Here is a 19,697-nt window from a genome sequence, read left to right as displayed (position 1 = left end):
TTCGGAAACACGAGTTCATTGTATTCTTTTTCTTCTAATTAGCATTAGGTATTTTGCCATTAAAATAATGCATTTCTTAACATAAACGAGTATATATCAATTTTCAATGCGCTTCGTCAAGTGATATCTGTATTTTTTAATTTTTTTAAGCCTGCCTGAACGGGCTTCCCGATGGCGGCCTGACTAGGCCTGAACCAGCTGCCCGATAGTGGCTTGAATGGGGTGTCCGTTTGCAGTCTGACCTGGCTGCCCGATTCCGGTCTGACCGGGCTGTCCGATAGCGGCCCAACCGGGCTGCCCGATGCAGGCCTGAACGTCCCGAGGGCGGCCTGAACGAACTGCCCGGTGTCGGCCTGAACAGGCGTCCCGAAGGTGGCCTGAACAGGCTGCCCGATGGTGGTCTGAACGGGCTACCCGATGGCGACCTGAACGGGCTTCTTAATGTCGGCCTGAACGGGCTGCCCAATGGCTGCCTGAACGGGCTTCTCGATGGTGGTCTGAAGAGGCTGCCATTCTGACCATCGGAATACCAATCGGTCTATCATCGGACTACGATTGTATCATACCCAGTCATACAAAGGCGGAGTCTCTTGGTCGAGTTTCTTTTGTTCTCAAGGAGCGTCCAGACTGTAAGCGTAACATACGCTCGAATGGTTTTCGAGCAGAAAATCGGCGTTTCTGGCAACCAAATTGACATAAAATTGCATTTTAGGATGAATTGGCAACACTGAACGGACCGTAACAAGTGTGGACGCAAAATCCCCCGCGTAGCGTAACAAGAATCTATTTTATTGCTGAAATACATTATTTTCGCACAAAGACCATGGGGAAAAGTTTAGTTCAGTGCTTAAATCAACCGCCAATGTTTAAAAATTGTTTCCGGTGCAAAACAACTCGAACTTGCTAAATTCGAGCATATGTTACGGTACGGATTCGACATTTCGCCATTCTGTTTTTGTTACGCGTAACAAGTATAACATAACAAAATTTTGTTACGTATAACTGTTATGGTCTACAGTCTGGACGCTCCTTCATAGTCAAGTTTTGAGTCAAGTATCTTTCGAGTAGACAACCGACAGGAAGACGAACTTCGACCTTCACGCACACACTCTCACCGCATGGTATATAAAGCGGCGCGTAACCACGCCCGCTTCAGTCGCCCGGCGGCTTTTGCAGCGTGTGGACCTACGCCGGATCGTAGCAAAAATATGATTTTATGCAAAAAAAGGGGGGTGGGGGAACTAGCACCACTCTCTGGCTCTCTCGTGAGAGCCGTTATCAGAGAATGATACTCTTTTTCCCCATATATTTGCGTGGCGATAGTACTGTAATGAAAGAGAATATTGGATTAAGTCGGTCGAGCAGCAGCAATAGGAACATCCTTCAGGGTCGCGCGAGTAGCTTGGCTCACGTGCGTTGCTAACGGTTTATAAACAAAGCCTAACGGGAAGGATTTTTGTCATTGAAAATTTTGAAAAACATTCAAATGGCTTGGCGATTGGCTGTTTTTAAATAAAACATAAAATTTAAGGCATTTTGAAATAATTTTTGCATTGAAAAATAATGAAAAAAAATTTTTGGTATAAGTTTTAGAACTTTTCAAACACCATAGAAAGATGTATTATTTTATTCTTTACATTTTTGTAGAACATCATTTTTATCTATCTCTGCTACTTTTCTAGTTATTCTTAAAAATATGTAAAAATTGTGGAAAAATCACCACTGATATGTATAGAACAACTACATTTCTTATTCTTAACCATTTTGTAGAACAATGTATGTATCTAACACTTAAACTTTTCCTGCTATTGTTAAATACTCCCGTGTGTTACCGATCGCCACAAAGCAATGTCTTCGAATGTATCAAATTATACCTAGTTTTGATCATTGAATTTGTGCGCTTGTCCTTCAAATATCTTAGGAAAAAGTGTTCCAATTGTTTAGTTAAAGTGTTGCCAATACTTTACAACCGATGGTTTATAAATAAATAAAAATTTAAGTACGATTAAATGCAGAAATCCACACACGCCAGTCAGTTGGACGCTTTAAATGAGAGGTTGAATATGTGGGCTTCGAGCCGCATATGCTGAGCTGCAAGGCGCGTAAGCTGCATGGACAAAATTTGACTCTAAGTCGGCAGACGCGAGCACAGTACACAGGTACCTGTCGACACACGCGTTATCGGTCGGTCGCTTTGAATGTGTTCGCCTATGCGTACATAGGCGCGTAAGCTGCAAGGACAAAATTTAACTCTAAGTCGGCAGACGCGAGCACAGTACACAGGTACCTGTCGACACACGCGTTGTCGGTCGGTTGCTTTGAATGTGTTGGTGCGTTGCGATATCCGTATACGCGCGATGGAGGGCGTGGATCGCGTACCGTGATTTTGCGTGTGTATCACGTGTGTGTTCGATTTTTTATCTCGTGTCGCATGTAGGCCAGAACGAGAGATCCGAATAAAAAATGGGTAGCCGGAGTCCAATTGCTGGTTGGGTATTATCAACGAATAACCATAGGATTACCATCAGATAACTATCAGATAACTATCGGATAGCTATCGGATAACTATCGGATAACTATCGGATAATTATCGGATAACTATCGGATAGCTGTCGGATAACTATCGGATAACTATCGAACAACCATCGGATAACTATCGGATAACCATCGGATAGCAAAAGAAAATCAAAATATATAATCAAACCCTGAACCATGTACCGTACTATACGTACCGACATTTGAAACTAGACCGACTAACAGGGAATAAAAACAATTTGAAAACGCATAGTTTTCGTGTGTCTATTTTCATTCGATTTGTTATACAATAAATAGTTCTTACGTTAAGCTAAATGGTTAAAACTAATGGAAATCGAAGTTTAGTACATGAAAATGAACATTGTCTGTCACGTGGATATTTTAAAAAGACAAACTCGTACTAGACAAACTCACACGCACACGCATCCGGAAACACCCACTTGCACGGTGCAAGGATGCGTTTGACTAGAATTTATGCACCGATATTACGAAATAAGGTTTTGCTGATAGGTGCTCCTCGCTTTACAAAGCAATCTGTTTCGTGACCGTGGCGTGTCTAGAAACGTGTTATCTTGTTCGGTGAAATTGATGTTAAAGAGTCGGTACAGCTGTACGGATTGGTGATGCCATAGAAGTTCGGTGCTATGTGGGTGACGTTACCACCAGGACGATCCAGCGGTGAAACGATCGTGCCATTATGGTTGCCAATCGTGCCATTACTAGTGCTCATGGTTATGGTGCCATTTTCCTGACGCAAACGTCGTTGACCCCGTAGTGGCAGCGTTGGAATTTCACTGTTTGCCGAATATGCCTCATCCAGGTCCTGATCCATAACGAAACTATCGTCCGTGGGAGATCGTTGTCGCATTGCCGGGTTGACGCACTCATATACGCTCTAAAGAAAGGAGCAACAGTCATTATTCATAGTCATTATTGCATGGCACCTAGTGTCATTCGTTCCGGTTGCCTACCTGATCCGAAATAAATTGATTCGCTTGAGCAAACGCTAGTGAGGTGAGCGAAGGAAGCGCCTGTACAAGATCCGAACGTGCGATGCTGCGTACCATCAGGAAGCAGCGTGGTATCATAATGCCAACCAGCACCGCCAAGGCGGTAGCGACCAATCCCAGCGAGATGGCAGCTTCACGCCACTCGTACCCGAACATACAGAGCGGTATCCAAACCGTCCATATTACCAAACATAATACCGAACCCGTCACAAGCAGCAATCCCTCCCGGTAGTTGCGCTGCGAGCGGAAGATAAACGGTGCGAGAAAGATGAGTGATACCAGCAGCACGCCGTCGTATGCTATCACCGCCCAGAACCAGTGTCCGTAGTATATTTCACCGCAGGAGATACTGTGTGCGTTCGCGTGCAGTACGATCACGAGCTGAGTGGAGAGTCCAAGCTGAACCAAGGTGCTAAACCCACAGATCACACTCTGGATGTATCCGTTAATGTGCGAAAGGAAGCCGCCTTCGCTACCGATCGAGGCAAGCATGATCGCACGGCACAGCAGCAACGAGAATGTCATACAGTAGCACATGGAAACGAGGAAGATCTTCACCGTGCAGTGCGCATTCCACGTTAGCATCGCATCCGTCCGATGACCCGTAAGATCCGCCGTATAACCGGTGTACTCGAGGCTGAACGGGATGAAGGCAGCGAACTGTAGTATCAAGCTCACTAGCAGTAAGATGCTCCCCAACGGATGCCCTTCGAGAATGTCGTCCATGCAGACACGAACGATCAGAAAGATCAGTATAGCCGCACAGAGCAGTATGCCCAACGATGATACCGTGAGACCTGCCGCTACCCAGGCCTCCATCTTGATCTGCCAGTACATCTCGCCGTATTCTTCCGCATCGGGCACACCGCCGTAGTACACGGGACGATGATGGCGCTCGATAAAATCTGGATGGCGTATTTCAAACTCTTTCGCGCAGTAAAAAATTGTACCCAACTTCGACGGTATGTCCGTACTGGTCGCTAGCCGCTCATAGACGGTCGTGTAGTTAGTGATCGCATTAGAGCCAGCAATTAACCATAGCTCGTTGTCGTCTGGATGATCATCTTGCATGCTTGCCGTACGGTTTACCAGCGGGCTTGCATTTATTCGCTTCTGACGCAACTCAAACTTGATCGACTGGGTGGCATTCTGCAGTCGGAGACGTTTCAGTATCTCCGGTGTTGATCGTTTTGCGTGATACTTCCAATTGTTCATACACTCGATGCTTGCGTTTCGGCAATCGCTTTCGGCACGGTTCAGAAGATCAACCACCTCGAGTAGTAGACTACCACCGGCTAGGAGTTCCGAGCCGCGGAAGCTAGTACCGTACCGCTCCCAGGAATAGCCGAGCGAGGCAACATTCAGTTCTGTTTCCGCTATCACGTACGCCCCATTCGGAAGATCTAAAAATTGAAAATATGGATAAGAGTGTGTACGGTCATTAGAAGGGTGTCAGTGTTGCACAGTGATTCGGTATTATACACACCAGGAAGATACAAGCGATCACTTCCCGTCAGCACCAGCACGAGTGTACCATTCAGCGCAAAGCTGATAGCCGGTTCCAGTCCCAGCAGTATGTAAATAGTGTCGCTACTGGGATAGTTCTCTAAGCAGAGATGTTCATGGCGGCAGATGGTATTGAACCGGGTAGACAGTTCATTCGAGCCGGAGTAAACCATCGCGGACGAGTTCCCGTTCGACCAGGGCAGTTCGTACAGCAGATGGGCGGCTTTAGTAAAAAGCAGCTCGTTTGTCGATGGTAGCGGATATATGTTGTAGTCGAGTGTTTCCGACAGAAGGCGAACCGAGGGCCATAAGCGCGAACTGACGAAGATACCGATCGTGTTCGTGGAGCATTCCTTCAGAACATTTACCTCCTGCTGCAGAGTTCGTTGGCTGAGCGAGGTATTTAGGAGATGAATTATGTTCACACCTGCAGATAAACAAGCAAAATATCATCAAAACACAGTCAAATTGAACGAAATGTTTGGCACGTCTGTGATTAGCTCTATCAGAAAATGAGGTTACCCGGTAACAATCGTACAGCGTTCGTGCAGAGTCGATTCACAATCGAAGGTATTTAGATGGCAAAGGTCGTTCGGGGAGAATAAATTATCTTGTAACCTGATTCTCTGTTTTCGCTTCCACTGCACCCTTGTCCACTTACCTATGCTGGCGTTTCCCCGCCCACCGACCACTAGTCGAAGGTCATTAATGCGATCGATCGTGAATAGCATTGCCCCAAAATCGTCCGACTCAACAATGAGCGTGAGCATCAGGTCACCTTTCAACCGATAGACCCGGTAGCCGTACTGTGCAGCATACAGCTCAACGTGCTCATTCTCATCGTCCATCGGGTATGGTTCCTGTCCTGCACCGCTTCGGGCACTGTGCAACTGAACCGTTGCGTTCGATGTACGCTGTATTCGGTTTGCACGTAACATCTGCCGCTGATGGTGATACGGGTGCCGGTTCTCAATGCGAGACATGTCTATGAACGGCCGATCAGTACAGTTTGAGCCTGTGCTTTCGTCCTCACTTGATACGGTGGTGGTTGAAGTGGTCATCACACCTGAGGTGGCTGTAATCGGTTGGTCGATCTGCGCCGAAGTGCTAGACACATTTGGCTCGGACAATAGTTTTGGGTTTGAGTTCGATTTCGTGTCTTCCTCGGTGCGGTCGGTGGTAAGATTCGTTACCGTCAACGATTGCAGAGGATCTTCCACACTTTCGAAGCTTCTTCCACCCTGCACCTCGAGCGAACCGGAAGTGTCGAACGACGTGAGCTCATGCTCCGATAGGGAGGTATCATAGTTGGTACTAGCTTCGTTGGAACTGAAGCTACCTTCCGATGTGGAACTATCCTCGGACGGTTCTGCGGGTTCGGTCAACGGACTGCTCGAAGCATCTGTTGCTGGACGTACCGTGCGATGTACAGTTCCATGCATGTTCTGTTGCACCACAGTATTCGGAGTTGTGTAGCCCGGTAACGTTGAAGCTGATGACGCTTGCACCAGGTACTCATCCTGCCCTCGTACGTGTGGTATCGTTTGACAAAAGGCGAGCAAAATACCTGCGGGAAATAATGAAAAAAACGGTAAGGATACAAAACAAATAAATAAGGAAGCGCTGTTCAAACCATCCAAGAATACAAGCGGTATTGTCCTATGTTGACGGAAATGAGGGTGTGGGCTTATGGAATACCTCATTCTGTAATAATGATTGAGAAGTTTCCCCTGTAAACTAAAGGAGACACGCCAAGACTCGTCCAAAGCACCTAGTTCGGCCACGTGCTGTGCTCTCTATTTTCTTCATCGTTTCACCCCAACGTAGAATACGTGTGTTCAATCGAGGGTGTAATTGAGCTAAGGGAGTGGTTTTTCTATGTCCCCTTACGGGAAGCGAGCAGGACACCGGACAGTAATGGGCACTGAACCGTAACGATGTATGAACACACGCGGGGAAAACAAAAACAAGATCCAACAATCGCGATCACCCATAAACGTCAACAAATGACAACAAGCAGAAAGGATTCCCTTTCACGCAGACGAACTCATAAATCTTAGCGCACTCATTACGCATTCCACTTTGTCGGCGCCTGCTGCGATGCGGTGCGATGCAGTTCATTAGTTTATTGGGGATGCAATTAAACGACTAATGCGACTTTCGATTGCTGTCCAAAGCGATTGCTGTAAATCGATAATGATGATTCTTTAGATGTACACATGGCTCCTGTCTTTTCTAGCGCGTTTACACGGCACTCTTTGCTGGGTGAGTTGCTGCGCATAAGCATAATGAGTGCATGCCTCGGTGCATAACTAATGCAATATTGGCCGGTAGATAGTATCGCCGGACCTGGGAAAGCGTAACTAATGAAACAAAGGCAGCACCACATTAGCACAAGCTAAGGTGCCAGACTAGCTTTTGATCTTGAAATTGTTTTGAGGGCCATAGCTTTTCCTATCAATTTCGTTTTTGTTACGATTGTTAATGGCGATAAGTTTATCAATCAACTTAAGGTTAGATAAATTGTTATTATTTTTTCTCTCTACTTGTCACAAAAAACCTATAAATGAACACGTTTTCTTCTAAATCGTTCAACTTGAGCGTGTCTCTCGAACGTCCCATTGATAACATGCGATTTCAAAAATGCAACAAACAGTTGAAATCATTTCCAAAGCCAACGGAAACAAAGCACTATCCGACTTATTTCTCTTCCTCTTTCTTGCCCGCCCAAAGTACGAACGTCGCGAAGGGCGCACACCGTTTGGTAACTGTTTTCCTTTACGAAAATCAAACATTCCCAATCGTCTCTCGCGGTGTGGACCACTTACCGATAAGACACGCAACGCACGCGCGTTGCCACCGTTTGCCTTCCATCACTATCAAATCGACCGTACAGGAGGGAAGGTTTTCACTCGGACGACACACCGTACCGCGCTGGATGTTTGGGGCGCCGGTTGCTTTCGCTCATTAGATACAGCAACTGGGCTGGACTTCGATTTGTTGCTTCGATTACGGGTGTTAAGTGGGCGAATCAGCCCTTTTTGGAATCGCACCGCAGCGTGGTGATGATGATGGATTTTCCTACCATCGATCGCACACACGGTCCTGCTGCTGTACGATCAGCATCCGATCGTCGTTTCACGTGGCGTAGCGTGCGTTCACATGGAACTTCTCGTGCATGGATGCCGTTTGAGGGTGGTTTTGTTGTTTTAGTTTTCACTGCTTAACCATGAACACACATTCTTTTCAGGCACTTTTCGATGTTATTGGTCAAACACTTCGTTTGCGTACGATTGTTTTATTAAAAATTAGCTTATTAATCCTTTCTCTTTAAGAATCTTTCTATCAACACCATATATTTCACTTTGGATTCGCCTGTTCCGACACAATTGCACGCTGTAGTACTGGAACACATTAGCTCACCGTACTGTATGGCATTCCTGCTAACATTAAACACTGTTCACTGGCGAGCATTACCTTCAATGCCCTGACACGGAGGTAGAAGTTTAGGGCCACCATTCATCCACATACGACCGTCCAGGTATTTCACGGATTTAACCGATTAGCTTAATGCGATCCCCTGCGTTTGGCGTTCCCGGTGGACAATGGTTTGTCCATGGCACGTGGCGCGAGCAAACGAAACAACCGAAGCTACCGCTAAGACGACGATGACGATGGTCCTACCGGTTCGACCGATGGTAAACAAATGGAAGCCACAAAGGGGCTCTTTCCCAGTCGGCCGTTGCTCAGAAACGGGCCCGGTTGTATGTTTGCGGGGTTTTTGCTACCACGCTATGCCCATGTCCGTTTTATCGAAGCGGAACGAGACCAGCTGAACGAGGTACGTTTCTCTCTCCCCCTCTCGCCTCAACCGAAACCCGCAAAACATAACCCACGTATTCCATGGAGGGTGTGTTATTATTACTATCGTCTTCCGGACGATTGTTGCTTTCATTTGATTTTTATACCTTTGGTCAATGAAACGTTTTATTTAGCCGCAATTGATTAAATTAAGGGGAAAAAGTGGCAAAAAAATGAACGAACTGTGTGTTACATCAGGAAAAAACGGGGACAATATGTAATACTAATAAGGAAAACCTAACTCGTTACACGATCATAATATAAATAGGCTCCTTTAAATCAAGGAAACCGTGAGTGTGAAACGTAAAGCGTAAAGAAATATCTTTGGATTTCTCGATGATTATTGGAAGGTGTATCTTTAGTGTGTATTATTTGTATTACCTTACTATTGATGTAATATATAACATTACTCGGATCTACTACAAGATTAGCTTAGTTATTCTTTAGAAGATATATACAGTCAGCATTTTTGAGGAAAAAAGGATTTTCCTAAAGATCCTGATTCCATTAATGTTTGGTAAAAATTGCAAATAATTCATATCGATAAGTAACAGAATTACACAAGGTTCGATTAACGAAGCACCACACGACACGAGGCTGTCCGATGGGACCAGAAAATATATTTTATTTTGTCACATTAGCACTGGTTGTTAACATCATCAGAACATTTTAAAATTCCCAACACATTCATCATTATCATTTGTGCTTATTGTGTCACAATTTCGCTGCTTTTAGTTTATCGTACCAGCACTTATAGTAAGTCGAAATACACACGGTGCATAAAAGTTTCAAAGTCAAACAAGAAAATAAAATCCCAAGCCACCAAAACCAAAAAATGCTAAAATAGTTACCAATATTTATGCTTATTTCCGACCACTTCGCTACCACAACATAACACAAAACGGTTAAAACACGAATGCGGCATTGGAAAGTTGGAGGTAGCATGCACGTTACTGCATTTGCAGCTGCATCCGGTGGCCGTACTTGTGTTGTTTTCCCGCCATTTATGTTCGCATGTACTACAGCAGCAAACGGGGGGGAAATACAGACACCGTTAACTATTGCTGCGCTTAGTATCGCTCCTACGCATGCAAAGTATATGCGTGAGATATTAAAATAGAAAACGAGAAAAGTGAATAGAAGAGCACAACATTTACCTACACGTAAATGCATTTCCGGATTGTCTGTGTGTGTGTGTGTGTGTGTGTGTGTGTGTGGGGAAACAGTCCATATGGGTGTGCTCCCTGCTTCAAAAGGGTGCGGAATGTAGTGCTGGCGCGATGATAATGATAGTGATTGATAATCGTCGAATCCCACAGGGACACACCAGGGACACACATTAATAATACACCCGCACGGCACAACATCAGAAAACAGGATGTGTGTGTGTGTGTGTGGCGTGTGTCCTGCGCTTCCGGTTTCCCTTTACGCACTTGGATTTCGCTCACGCGTTGTCGTTACCGTCCGAGAATACGCCCCGGACTACGGGTTTAAACTTTTTAACACACGCCAGAGTGTAGAAACTTTTACGGTTCGGTGCATCCAATGCTAATGCCCTTCGGGTGCTCGTGTACAGCGAGCGATGATCGCAACGCTGGTACAAATGCAGCCATCAACACGGTGACGCGATCTTTACTGTGACGTGATGTGATAAAGGGAGGGGGAGTGAGTTGGGGGAGATTGTTAGGGTGATGGAGGTTCCCTGGCCACACACCCGCACACACACATACACACACACGCAATCTTACGCATGTCGGACCCCCACTTTCTTGCACGCGGCTTCGTGTTTTGGAAGCAGCATTTGAAGTGGCCCCAAACAATCACCCTACGTATAATTGCTTCCAATGTTGTTTGCCACAACCACGACTGGTGGTGTGGTGTTCTTTTCCTTCACACATTACCATATCCGAATGAACTGGGCAGGCCAGGTTTCGAAGAATGAGTTTCGATTTCAGTATTGCCTTAACATCGCATCGCCTGCTGGTTTGTTAGGGGTGGAAGCAAAAAAAAAACAATTCGAGCGATTGATCGATAAAACGATTATGGAAATCGTGGGAGTTCGCGGTTAAGCTGACTACTGGCGGCGTCCACCTGCAAACTGGGAAGTTTAGCGCTCTGGAGGTACTTGGTGGAAGACCGCTCACACTGTCTTCCAACACTTCGCCACACCATGCTGCAGGTGCAACTTCAAATCCTTTACTCCAAATTGTACTACAATACCATTAACGGAGCATAACACTTACGGCACAGCACAAATTTCACGGACAGCACTAAGCGCAAAACGCCCGCATACCGAACACGTTGACGCGATTGAGCGAATATCCAGCAGAAGTGCGCCAGAACAGATACACGCCTACCCTGGTCTGTTACGGCCGCGTATGCGACGACCACCGCCCCGCCGTTCGGCAAGCTAATCCGTTACCATAACAATGCCGAACGGCGCAACGGAGGCCAAACAAACCGAAACCGAGTCACAACGTGACGGAACCAGAATGAGGAGAAGGGTGCGGAGTAGAGCGGCTGCCACTAAAACCCCCGCAGTGGAGTCGGTAGGGGACAGGTCTGCAGAGGTGACATAAGCTGCCTGGTGTACACTGGGAGCATGCTTTATTTTTTTCTGTGTGCCTATTTTTGCTTGAGTTCCGTTCCGTTGTCAACTCTTTGCTTTTGTGTGATGGTGCGCTCATCACGTCCGTTCGACGGTACCAGGCACTTATAGCCGCGGGTCGTTTTTTTCTGCCACGTCCAATGTTTCTCGCGTTCTATGTGGTTGTTCTGGGTGGTTTGCATTTGCATAACTATCGCTAAAGTATTGTTGTACTTTAATTATAAAACAGGTATTAAGAAAAAATCACAGTCACAATCGCAACAAGAACAGAAGTACATGCTTTTAATCCTCTACTCGTCGGCTTGCGCGGTACGCAATGCAGTACTGGCAAACGTTTTGCTGGGGTTTGCATAAACCGGGCAACAAACATACACACACAATATGCTTTCCATCCACTTTCTTCTTCTTTCTTATTCAAGGTGACTCATTGTCGTGGCTCTTTTTTTTTTGGCATATTTTACAAACGAAGCACGTGGGGCTTGCGTTTGTAACCGAACAATTTTGCATGGCCAGGTTCTGGGAAGTTTATGGCTAGAAATGTGACGCGTTGCATAACCGACGTTACATGAAACGCATGGTGGGTGTGTGTGTGTATGACTTTAATTCTCTGTCTGACCCCCGATGGTCAAGGGATTTTCTGTTGGAGCAAAGAAAGTAAACTGCTTCAAGCAAAGTGGAGCAACCTTGCACAAATAGAACTGATACTAATAAATTGAACATTAGGCGGTAAGTACACTTGGCAAGGTATACAACATTTCTTTGAAGTGTCTGCTTTAACCCAAACTTTAGCCGAAGTTCACGAGACACTCCATTCTGAAGTCACGGGCCAAAACAATGAAGAAGCGCTCGGAACACGGTTACCTCGCAACCATATTTTTGAAATTGACCGGCACTACAGCTCAAAAGTGCTTCATGCGATTTGAATGCGGTTCAAATTTTCCGATTTTAAAAAACAATTATTTCGCGTCATTGTACGAAGTCAATCTTTTTTTGACTTAGACAAAGCTTTTAAGTTTAGTTTTGCATTAAAAAAAGCTAGATTTTTTTTTCGAAAAAATGGGAATTTTTGGCATTTCAACATTAGAAAGATGTACTACGTACGTTGGTAGTAAATTTTTCATAACTTAAAAGAAAAATATCAAGTTTTTGTCTAGTTTCAACATTGGGACCCTCACCGATCAGTAGATTTTCAGCCGCAGGGGTGACACGCTGCCAGGTGAGTTGCCCAAAGTGCGAGAAAATTAAAGCAATATAATACACAAAAAAAAATATTACACTGCTAATCTTTCTGGTTCCTTTTCCCACACAAAGTTTCGGTCGTTATGCAGCTTAGTGTAACGCTGCAACACAAAATCACATTGCGACATAAACCCATAGTGGAAACCAATTTTCAAAGCTTCTAACCGTTCCTTTCACTAGTTGTGTAAGTTCCCACACTATAATCGTATCAAATTTATCACCTATCCGCCGAAATATTCAACTAATTCCCGCGGTAATTCCCATAACCGCACACAAACGCACGCACGCACACAGTGGATCAAATAGTGGACACCGCAGAGCTTTAGCGCGGTGTCATCTTTCGCATACCACGATCACGGCGAGCGGGTGGTGTACGTACCACGGTATCGCGTCGTTACGGTTCGTTTACGGCAATTCGTTCGCATGATGCGAACCGACGCAGCACCTGAACGTAACTAAATGGTGGCACCCCGAAGATGGCAAACCATAGCGTACGCCACAAACGCCCCGGTTTTTTTTTTTGGTGTGTGCAGAACCGTACCCACCCAGCGGTGGTATTGTTATGGCGCTGGAAAGTCAAGAAGCACCAACGCACACACTTTCAAGGTTGGAAAAGCCCGCACTCACCTGCGGTTGTGTTGTGCGGGGGTACTACCCTCCGTTCCACTGCCATTCCGCGGCCACCAGTGCCCGAAGGTCGACGCTTGTGTTTGCGGACGGCGGTTACCATCGTGACGCTCCGATTCGTGCGCTTTCGGTCAAAAATATTTGCTTCCCTTCAAAACCTTACAACCCCTGGTGACTGGCCCGAGAAAACTAGCGCTAGCATTGAGCCCTTGGTGATTGGTGAAACGTGAAATCATTTAATCGAAGACCGGATTAACATGTTGTGATATGTACGCTCTACACTTTGCACGAAATCAGATCCTTAGAGGTAATTGCTATGCTATATATATATTTTCTTAAACCAGTTAAACTACACACATTATCCCTGAAAGATTTCCCTCCTTCAACATGGCTTGCCCAATCGGAACATTCTGGTTTTGTGGTGTAGGTAACTGTAAGGGCAAAAGGTAGTCATAGCCTTGATAGAATATCTATAATGTTTAACAACTTTCGCTGCGCATATTTAGCGCATGGTTTGTAGTCTATAAGATAGTTAAAGTTGTGTCGTTTATGGTGATGCCGTGATGCAACAACCGGAATGGACAAAACGCGGTTTATACGCCTCAAACTAAACATCAAACTGTAACAAAAATTAGAAATGTAGTAAATCAAATAAATTAGTTTTTACATACAAACGTACAAAATAAAAATTAAAAAAAAATATCAAACTACACGCATCAGGGGAAATCTTTGCATCGAAACAATCCTCCAAGAAAGTAGGACGTGTTCCCATCGTCGGTGAGAATCATTAAACTTGTTTCTTTATCCTTTATGTATGTCTTATTGGTTATTTAGTATGAGTATCGGTTTCTACTCATTTCACACACCTAGCGCGTTTACACAGGCCAGCTGATTCTATTGGTGGGTCTATTAAAGCGAAGTGGTGCTTATTGGTGTGTTTATTTCGTATTCTTCCAAACCCCCGTCAAAGTTGCAGAGATCGCACCTCGCGATTCATCATCGGTACATTGTCCCATCATCAATTGCTTTGTAAGATGATGCGCTAGTCTAGCATAGCGCAGCAGCAGCGTCTGTTCCTCTCGCATAACATTCTCACTCATAACAAAAACGCTGCCAAAATTAGATAAAAACAGTACCGAAAGGTGTGGATTACCGGAGAAAAAGGAGCAAAATGGCGGTGCATTTAGCTTACACACATATACACACACAGAAGGAAGGTTTGGAAGGGCTGAGTGCCGTAGGATGGGGACCGGAACATAGACGGTGATTGATCCTTTCATTCCATTCCACCGTACACCGAAAGCGATCAAGTTAGAAAGAAGTTCAACATGGAAATGTTTTCATTCATTGACGAAAGCGGGTTGTGCCTTGAACCCAAAAAAACCGGTCACAAAAAATGTGAACGTGGCGTTGTTTAATTAATTACCCTTCACAACAAGTGCAGACATGACTTAGAGCTTAGAACTGTTCCAAACACTGGACAAAAAAAAGGATACTTCTTAAAATCCCCGCCTTCCCCGTTTTCATGCCTTTGCTTGTTTTTGGCGCTTCTTCGGGGATCAAATTCGTTCTTTTCACTTCGTAACGCTGCAGTTGATCATATTACAAAATAATTGATTGAAGCATTCGTTTTATTTCAGGTCCGCTTCGTCCTCCAGCAGCTCGTCCACATCCTTTTCCCAGTTGGTGTTGCGCTCGTTGCTGCCATCGTTCACCAGCTCGTAGTCCTGCAGCTCCGCCTCCAGGTCCTTCTCCCATTGCTCCTCTAGAATGAACACAGACAGCAAATTAGCGAAAAACAAAATAAGTGCAACCAAAGATGGACGCGCAAACAATAATGTTATGTGTGGGGTTTGCTGTGAACAAACGTAAACAAATCGTAAATCAATTATAAATTTTAAGTTAACATAAAAAAAAAATAAAAAAAAAAAAATAAATCCCTTGATCATAGAAAATTTTAAAGCGCTTATAGAGACAGGTTCTAAGAGCAAAATCATTAATATCTATAATGATTTTGTTACTCTACAAGTCAATCCTAGCGCCCCACAAGCAGTAAACCGTGCTGCCCTTCCTGAGTGCTACAGTTCCATTGTTAGTACGGACTCCTCGTTGCGTGAGGAGATCAAGATCATTCCCCATGATCTTCGCCCGAGGGTTGTGCCGGGCATTTTTGTGAATAAGTACGGCCATATTGACAAAATGAACCAGTATTACACTGATGGGTCATCCTCTGAGGAGGGCACTGGCTTCGGTGTTTTTAGCGAGACGACCGAAGCATTCTTCAAATTGAGGCAGCCGTGTTCCGTGTTCACGGCTGAGCTTGCCGCAATTTTTTACGCACTATTGTTAATAGCAGCGAGTCCCCCGGATCAGTACTTCATATTTACAGATAGCCTCAGTGCTATTGAAGCACTGAAAACTCCAAGGGCTGTTAAGAGCCAAGACTATTTCGTAGTTAAAATTGTTGACTTGCTCGGCTCAATGTTTAACAAGGCGTTTAGAATATCGCTAATTTGGGTCCCTTCTCATTCGGAAATACCTGGTAACGAGAAAGCTGACTCACTGGCCAAAACAGGCGCCTCAGAAGGCGTTTTTTACGACAGGCCTATCTCAACCCAAGAATTCCTCCGTTCGCCACAGCAACTTTTCCTGTCAAGATGGCAGAGCATGTGGGAAGCGGACGAATTAGGGCGTTTCCTTTTCTCGATCTCTCCGCAAGTGTCCCTGCGGCCTTGGTTTGGTGGGCTCCCTGTAGATCGTGCTTTCATTCGAATGATGTCCCGACTCATGTCGAACCATTTCGCTTTGGATGGACATCTACAGCGTATTAATCTGGCAACGTCAAAGGTATGTGGCTGCGGTGTAGGATTTCACGATGTGGACCACCTTCTGTGGTCCTGCGTGGAGTTTGAAACCGCCAGACCTTCCTTGTTGGATGCGGCCGGGATAATCGGAAGGCTCCCGGGTACTCCAATACGCGACATTTTGGGGTGTAGGGACCTCAAGTTTATGAGGCTCATTTACTGCTTTGCGCGAGATAACGGACTTATCCTTTGATTCCTGTCCTTAATTTCCATTGTTCCCATATCCCTTCGTAGTCCATCTTTTGTTTTTTGTTGTCTTTGTGGATAATTGTTTTATGTAGTGCCACTTTAAGCCGATGAGGAAGCAGTCACCTCCAAGGACAACGCCAAAACCACTGGAAGGGAGGCAGACTTATTGGTGTATACTTGTAGTCCGTCTCTAACCCATCTGCTGTCTTGTTTTGTTCTAGTTCCGTTAAGGGTCGGCCAAAGTCGAACGTAGTAGGTTGTTCCAGTGAAGAGTGGCGCAATCACCCATCAACCACACCACGAACACAGAACCTTTCAACACAGAAACCACTATACATCACAACAACCAAAACAATAGCCCTGGATCTATACCATCACACAAAACAATAGGACAACAGACGTATCACATACAACAACGATAGACAAACGACAAACAACATCGAAATACACCAACTACCAACACAACCGAGCATGCCCGGGATAAGGTAAATCGCAAGGAGGAAATGCCTTGTGACAAAAAATTGTTATTTTCACTCAACACAAGCGGTGTTGAAAATACGGCATTGCCGTCATAATGGAATCTAAATAAAAAAAAAAAAAAATAAAAATAAAAAAAAATATCGATTGGGAACAAACAATGACAAATACAATAAAACAAACTGACCAAAAAAAATTAAGACAAAATGGCATGTTCATGTGGTTACAACAATGTGCATAGAACCGAAACCTGGTTATGGTTTGTAATGAGTGAAACATAAATCCCGTCGAACAAACGTTGCAGTGTCTAAGCAATCCGTGAAAAGTACAAACACCAACCGTTGAGGGTTATCAAATAACACATCGCTTTCTTTCCTGGGTTAAGAAAGTATGAATCTTGGGGAGCTTTTCTTTGCACGGACATACCCAACAATCAGTAACAATTAAGAAAGCCGTTGCAAGTTTGGTTTGAATCAATAATTGCCTTAAAATTTATTTTCTCTATACAGAATAATCGTCTCCGTGTGTGTGAGTGTTTGTGTGTGTGTGTGTGTGTGTTTCACTAGTTTGTGAAAATGTGTGCAGCAATGTCCAATATTATGTTTCCTCATTGTTACCTTTTTTTTGTTGTTTTTTGGTTGGTTGTTCTTTTTCTTTTGTTAAGTTGTGTTGTTTGGTGTATTTATATATGTATGTTCGTTTAGTGTGTGTGTGTGTTTTGTTGAGTGTTTTTATCCCTTCCCGCCAGCATAACGTTCTGCCGGTTTGCTAATTCTGCATGCCCGATGGGCCATCCCCCATTCTCCACCATCCTGCTCACTCGTATATCCTCGCCATTCCCATTGCCCGGTGATCGATATATTTTTGTTTGTTTGTTTGTTTGTGTGTTTGTATTATTTCTTAGGTTATCATGATTGCAAGTTTTGACTAATCCGATCCGATAATAAATCGTGGCACTACACTGCAAGTGACGGCGACGCAACAACGTAACGAGAAGAGGAAGTAGAAGAAAAACAAGGCAAGATACATCGTACTAACTAACTAGCCTTCGTGTGCTACATATGTATACTTTCCCACAACACTTCAACGCCATCTTGTCACATCACATCCGGGTTTTTCTTTGTTGTTGCGCGTCTGGAAAAATCGTAGCAAGCAAACAAAAACTATCCGGGAACGGGAATTCAATGGTAGATGTGAAGTTAGCAACTAAAGTCCCAGATGGGCTGTTGGGAATTATGCTTTACATCGGAAAAATTAAAACCCTTACATCTTTCCGGCTCTCCAAGCCTATATGCGCTAACAGCGGGTTTCCGATCGCTTGCCGCTTTCCTTAAATAAGTGTTTTACTAATCTGTCGGCTCATTCTGGTTTTTTCCCCGCTTTTCCCTAAACACGTCACTAAACCAAACACACCCCCCACGCGTCCGTAATGCGTTCTTCATTTTACATTTTCGAACCGATCGATCGATAAGTGGTCTGTTTTGTTCTGTTTGCTTCATCATTTACTGGATACTGGAATTGTTTGCATAGAGTTTTGTTAATTTCTCAACACCACGCACACACAGATACATACAGAGAGGAACAGTGTTTTTTTTGGTTGCTTCTTTTTTGAGGGGGATTAGGAGAATTAGATTACTGGGTGAACTCCATTTCACATACTTGATGTTTTTTGTTCGTTTACGTTTAAATATATGTGTGTGTGTGTTTTTTTTTTGTTTTCCTTTGGTTTCGAACAATGTCTTTTTTGTTTACTTCTTCTTTTGTTTAATCTTGCATCACGTTTTCGGTTGTATTGTCATATCTCTGTAGCTTTTTTTACATCCTCGTTGCCTATATCCTTACACAATACCATATAGCTACGAAGCGCGCCATTTTCCTTGATATTCCCATCAATTGGCATCTCGTTAGCTTTCATTTCTGCCTAGTTGGTTCCAGTTTTGTTACTGCCTGCAACATGGCCCGCAGATGTTGTACTTGTCGTGCAACGCAATGGGAGAAGGATGCGCTGCTGCTGTTGTTTTACCGGCAAGGATACGCACTGCTGTTGTTGAAATCACCGGTAATGGAGTCGATGGTAGCTTTTGCCATGGGATTTGAGATTTTTACCTCGTTTTTCTTTTGTTTCGTTATTACAACCCTAGTCGGTCGTTCGCGGTACGCTTCGCAACACGCTCACCATTCTGATAATTGTTATCGCATCGCACACGCATTCATAAAGTGCAAATATACTGATCTAGAATAGAATCAACGCAAATGCATAACATCGAAAAACTCTGATTTATCTCTTCAATACTAGCATTTTATGGTATGAATACTGACTGCTGCTGCTACTGCTGTAGCTATTTACTTTGTAACATTTGTTCTGTGGGTCGTCTGAATTGTTTTTTTGTTGCGTAGCGCGCTGCACGTTTGTCGGGTTACATATTTCTGTTCAAGGGTTTCATTTATTTTTTGTGATTTCCCTATAACTGGTCGCGTTGCGCCTTACGGTTTATTAAGGTAAGACAAAAGCAGCGAAGAAATTACAAAACGGATAAATTAACCAACCGTGTACCGCGATCATTCGATCGTTCAAAGGGCGACAAATTATTGGCCGTAGTTGATACTAGTAAATTAGTGATAAATAAACCTTTTATTATTAACACAGAACAGTGACAACGGAAACCGACCAAACCGCAGCACTAATAAGTGAGTGGCATATATATTGCAATGCGGTGGCATGCGCGTGGAATGAATAAGCTTTACATGAAAAATGGAAGATCAACTTTAACATCCAATATA

General features: G+C 44.4%; 2 protein-coding genes across 5 annotated transcripts in view; both read right to left on the bottom strand.

The window, feature by feature from the left end:
* Positions 1-2,885: 2,885 nt before the first annotated feature.
* On the bottom strand, positions 2,886-13,489 carry LOC128299255 (protein bride of sevenless). Its single transcript, XM_053035159.1, has 6 exons — positions 13,387-13,489; positions 7,880-8,008; positions 5,713-6,618; positions 5,032-5,478; positions 3,507-4,948; positions 2,886-3,430 (listed from the first exon to the last, which is right to left on the bottom strand). Exons 1-6 carry the CDS (start codon positions 13,487-13,489, stop codon positions 3,092-3,094), a joined length of 3,366 nt encoding a protein of 1,121 aa, XP_052891119.1. The 3' UTR covers positions 2,886-3,091.
* A 241-nt stretch (positions 13,490-13,730) lies between these two features.
* Positions 13,731-19,697, bottom strand: part of LOC128298918 (synapse-associated protein of 47 kDa) — a 30,445-nt gene continuing 24,478 nt past the window's right edge. For all 4 annotated transcript variants that reach the window (XM_053034729.1, XM_053034727.1, XM_053034731.1 and 1 more), the window contains exon 10: positions 13,731-15,151. In XM_053034729.1, coding sequence (XP_052890689.1) covers positions 15,018-15,151 — 134 coding nt within the window. In that variant the 3' untranslated portion in view covers positions 13,731-15,017. The remainder of the gene's footprint in view (positions 15,152-19,697) is intronic.

This window comes from Anopheles moucheti, chromosome 2 (assembly GCF_943734755.1).
Source record: "Anopheles moucheti chromosome 2, idAnoMoucSN_F20_07, whole genome shotgun sequence".
In the NCBI taxonomy this organism is placed as follows: Eukaryota; Metazoa; Arthropoda; class Insecta; order Diptera; family Culicidae; genus Anopheles; species Anopheles moucheti.
This window is presented reverse-complemented; position numbering and strand designations above follow the sequence as displayed.

Coding starts and splice junctions, on each gene's coding strand:
- LOC128299255 (XM_053035159.1), bottom strand. CDS start 13,489: ATGGTAACCGCCGTCCGCAAACACAAGCGTCGACCTTCGGGCACTGGT. Junction 5,479..5,712: donor GCGGGGAAACGCCAGCATAG/GTAAGTGGACAA, acceptor GTTTATCTGCAG/GTGTGAACATAATTCATCTC. Junction 3,431..3,506: donor ATCAATTTATTTCGGATCAG/GTAGGCAACCGG, acceptor TCCTTTCTTTAG/AGCGTATATGAGTGCGTCAA.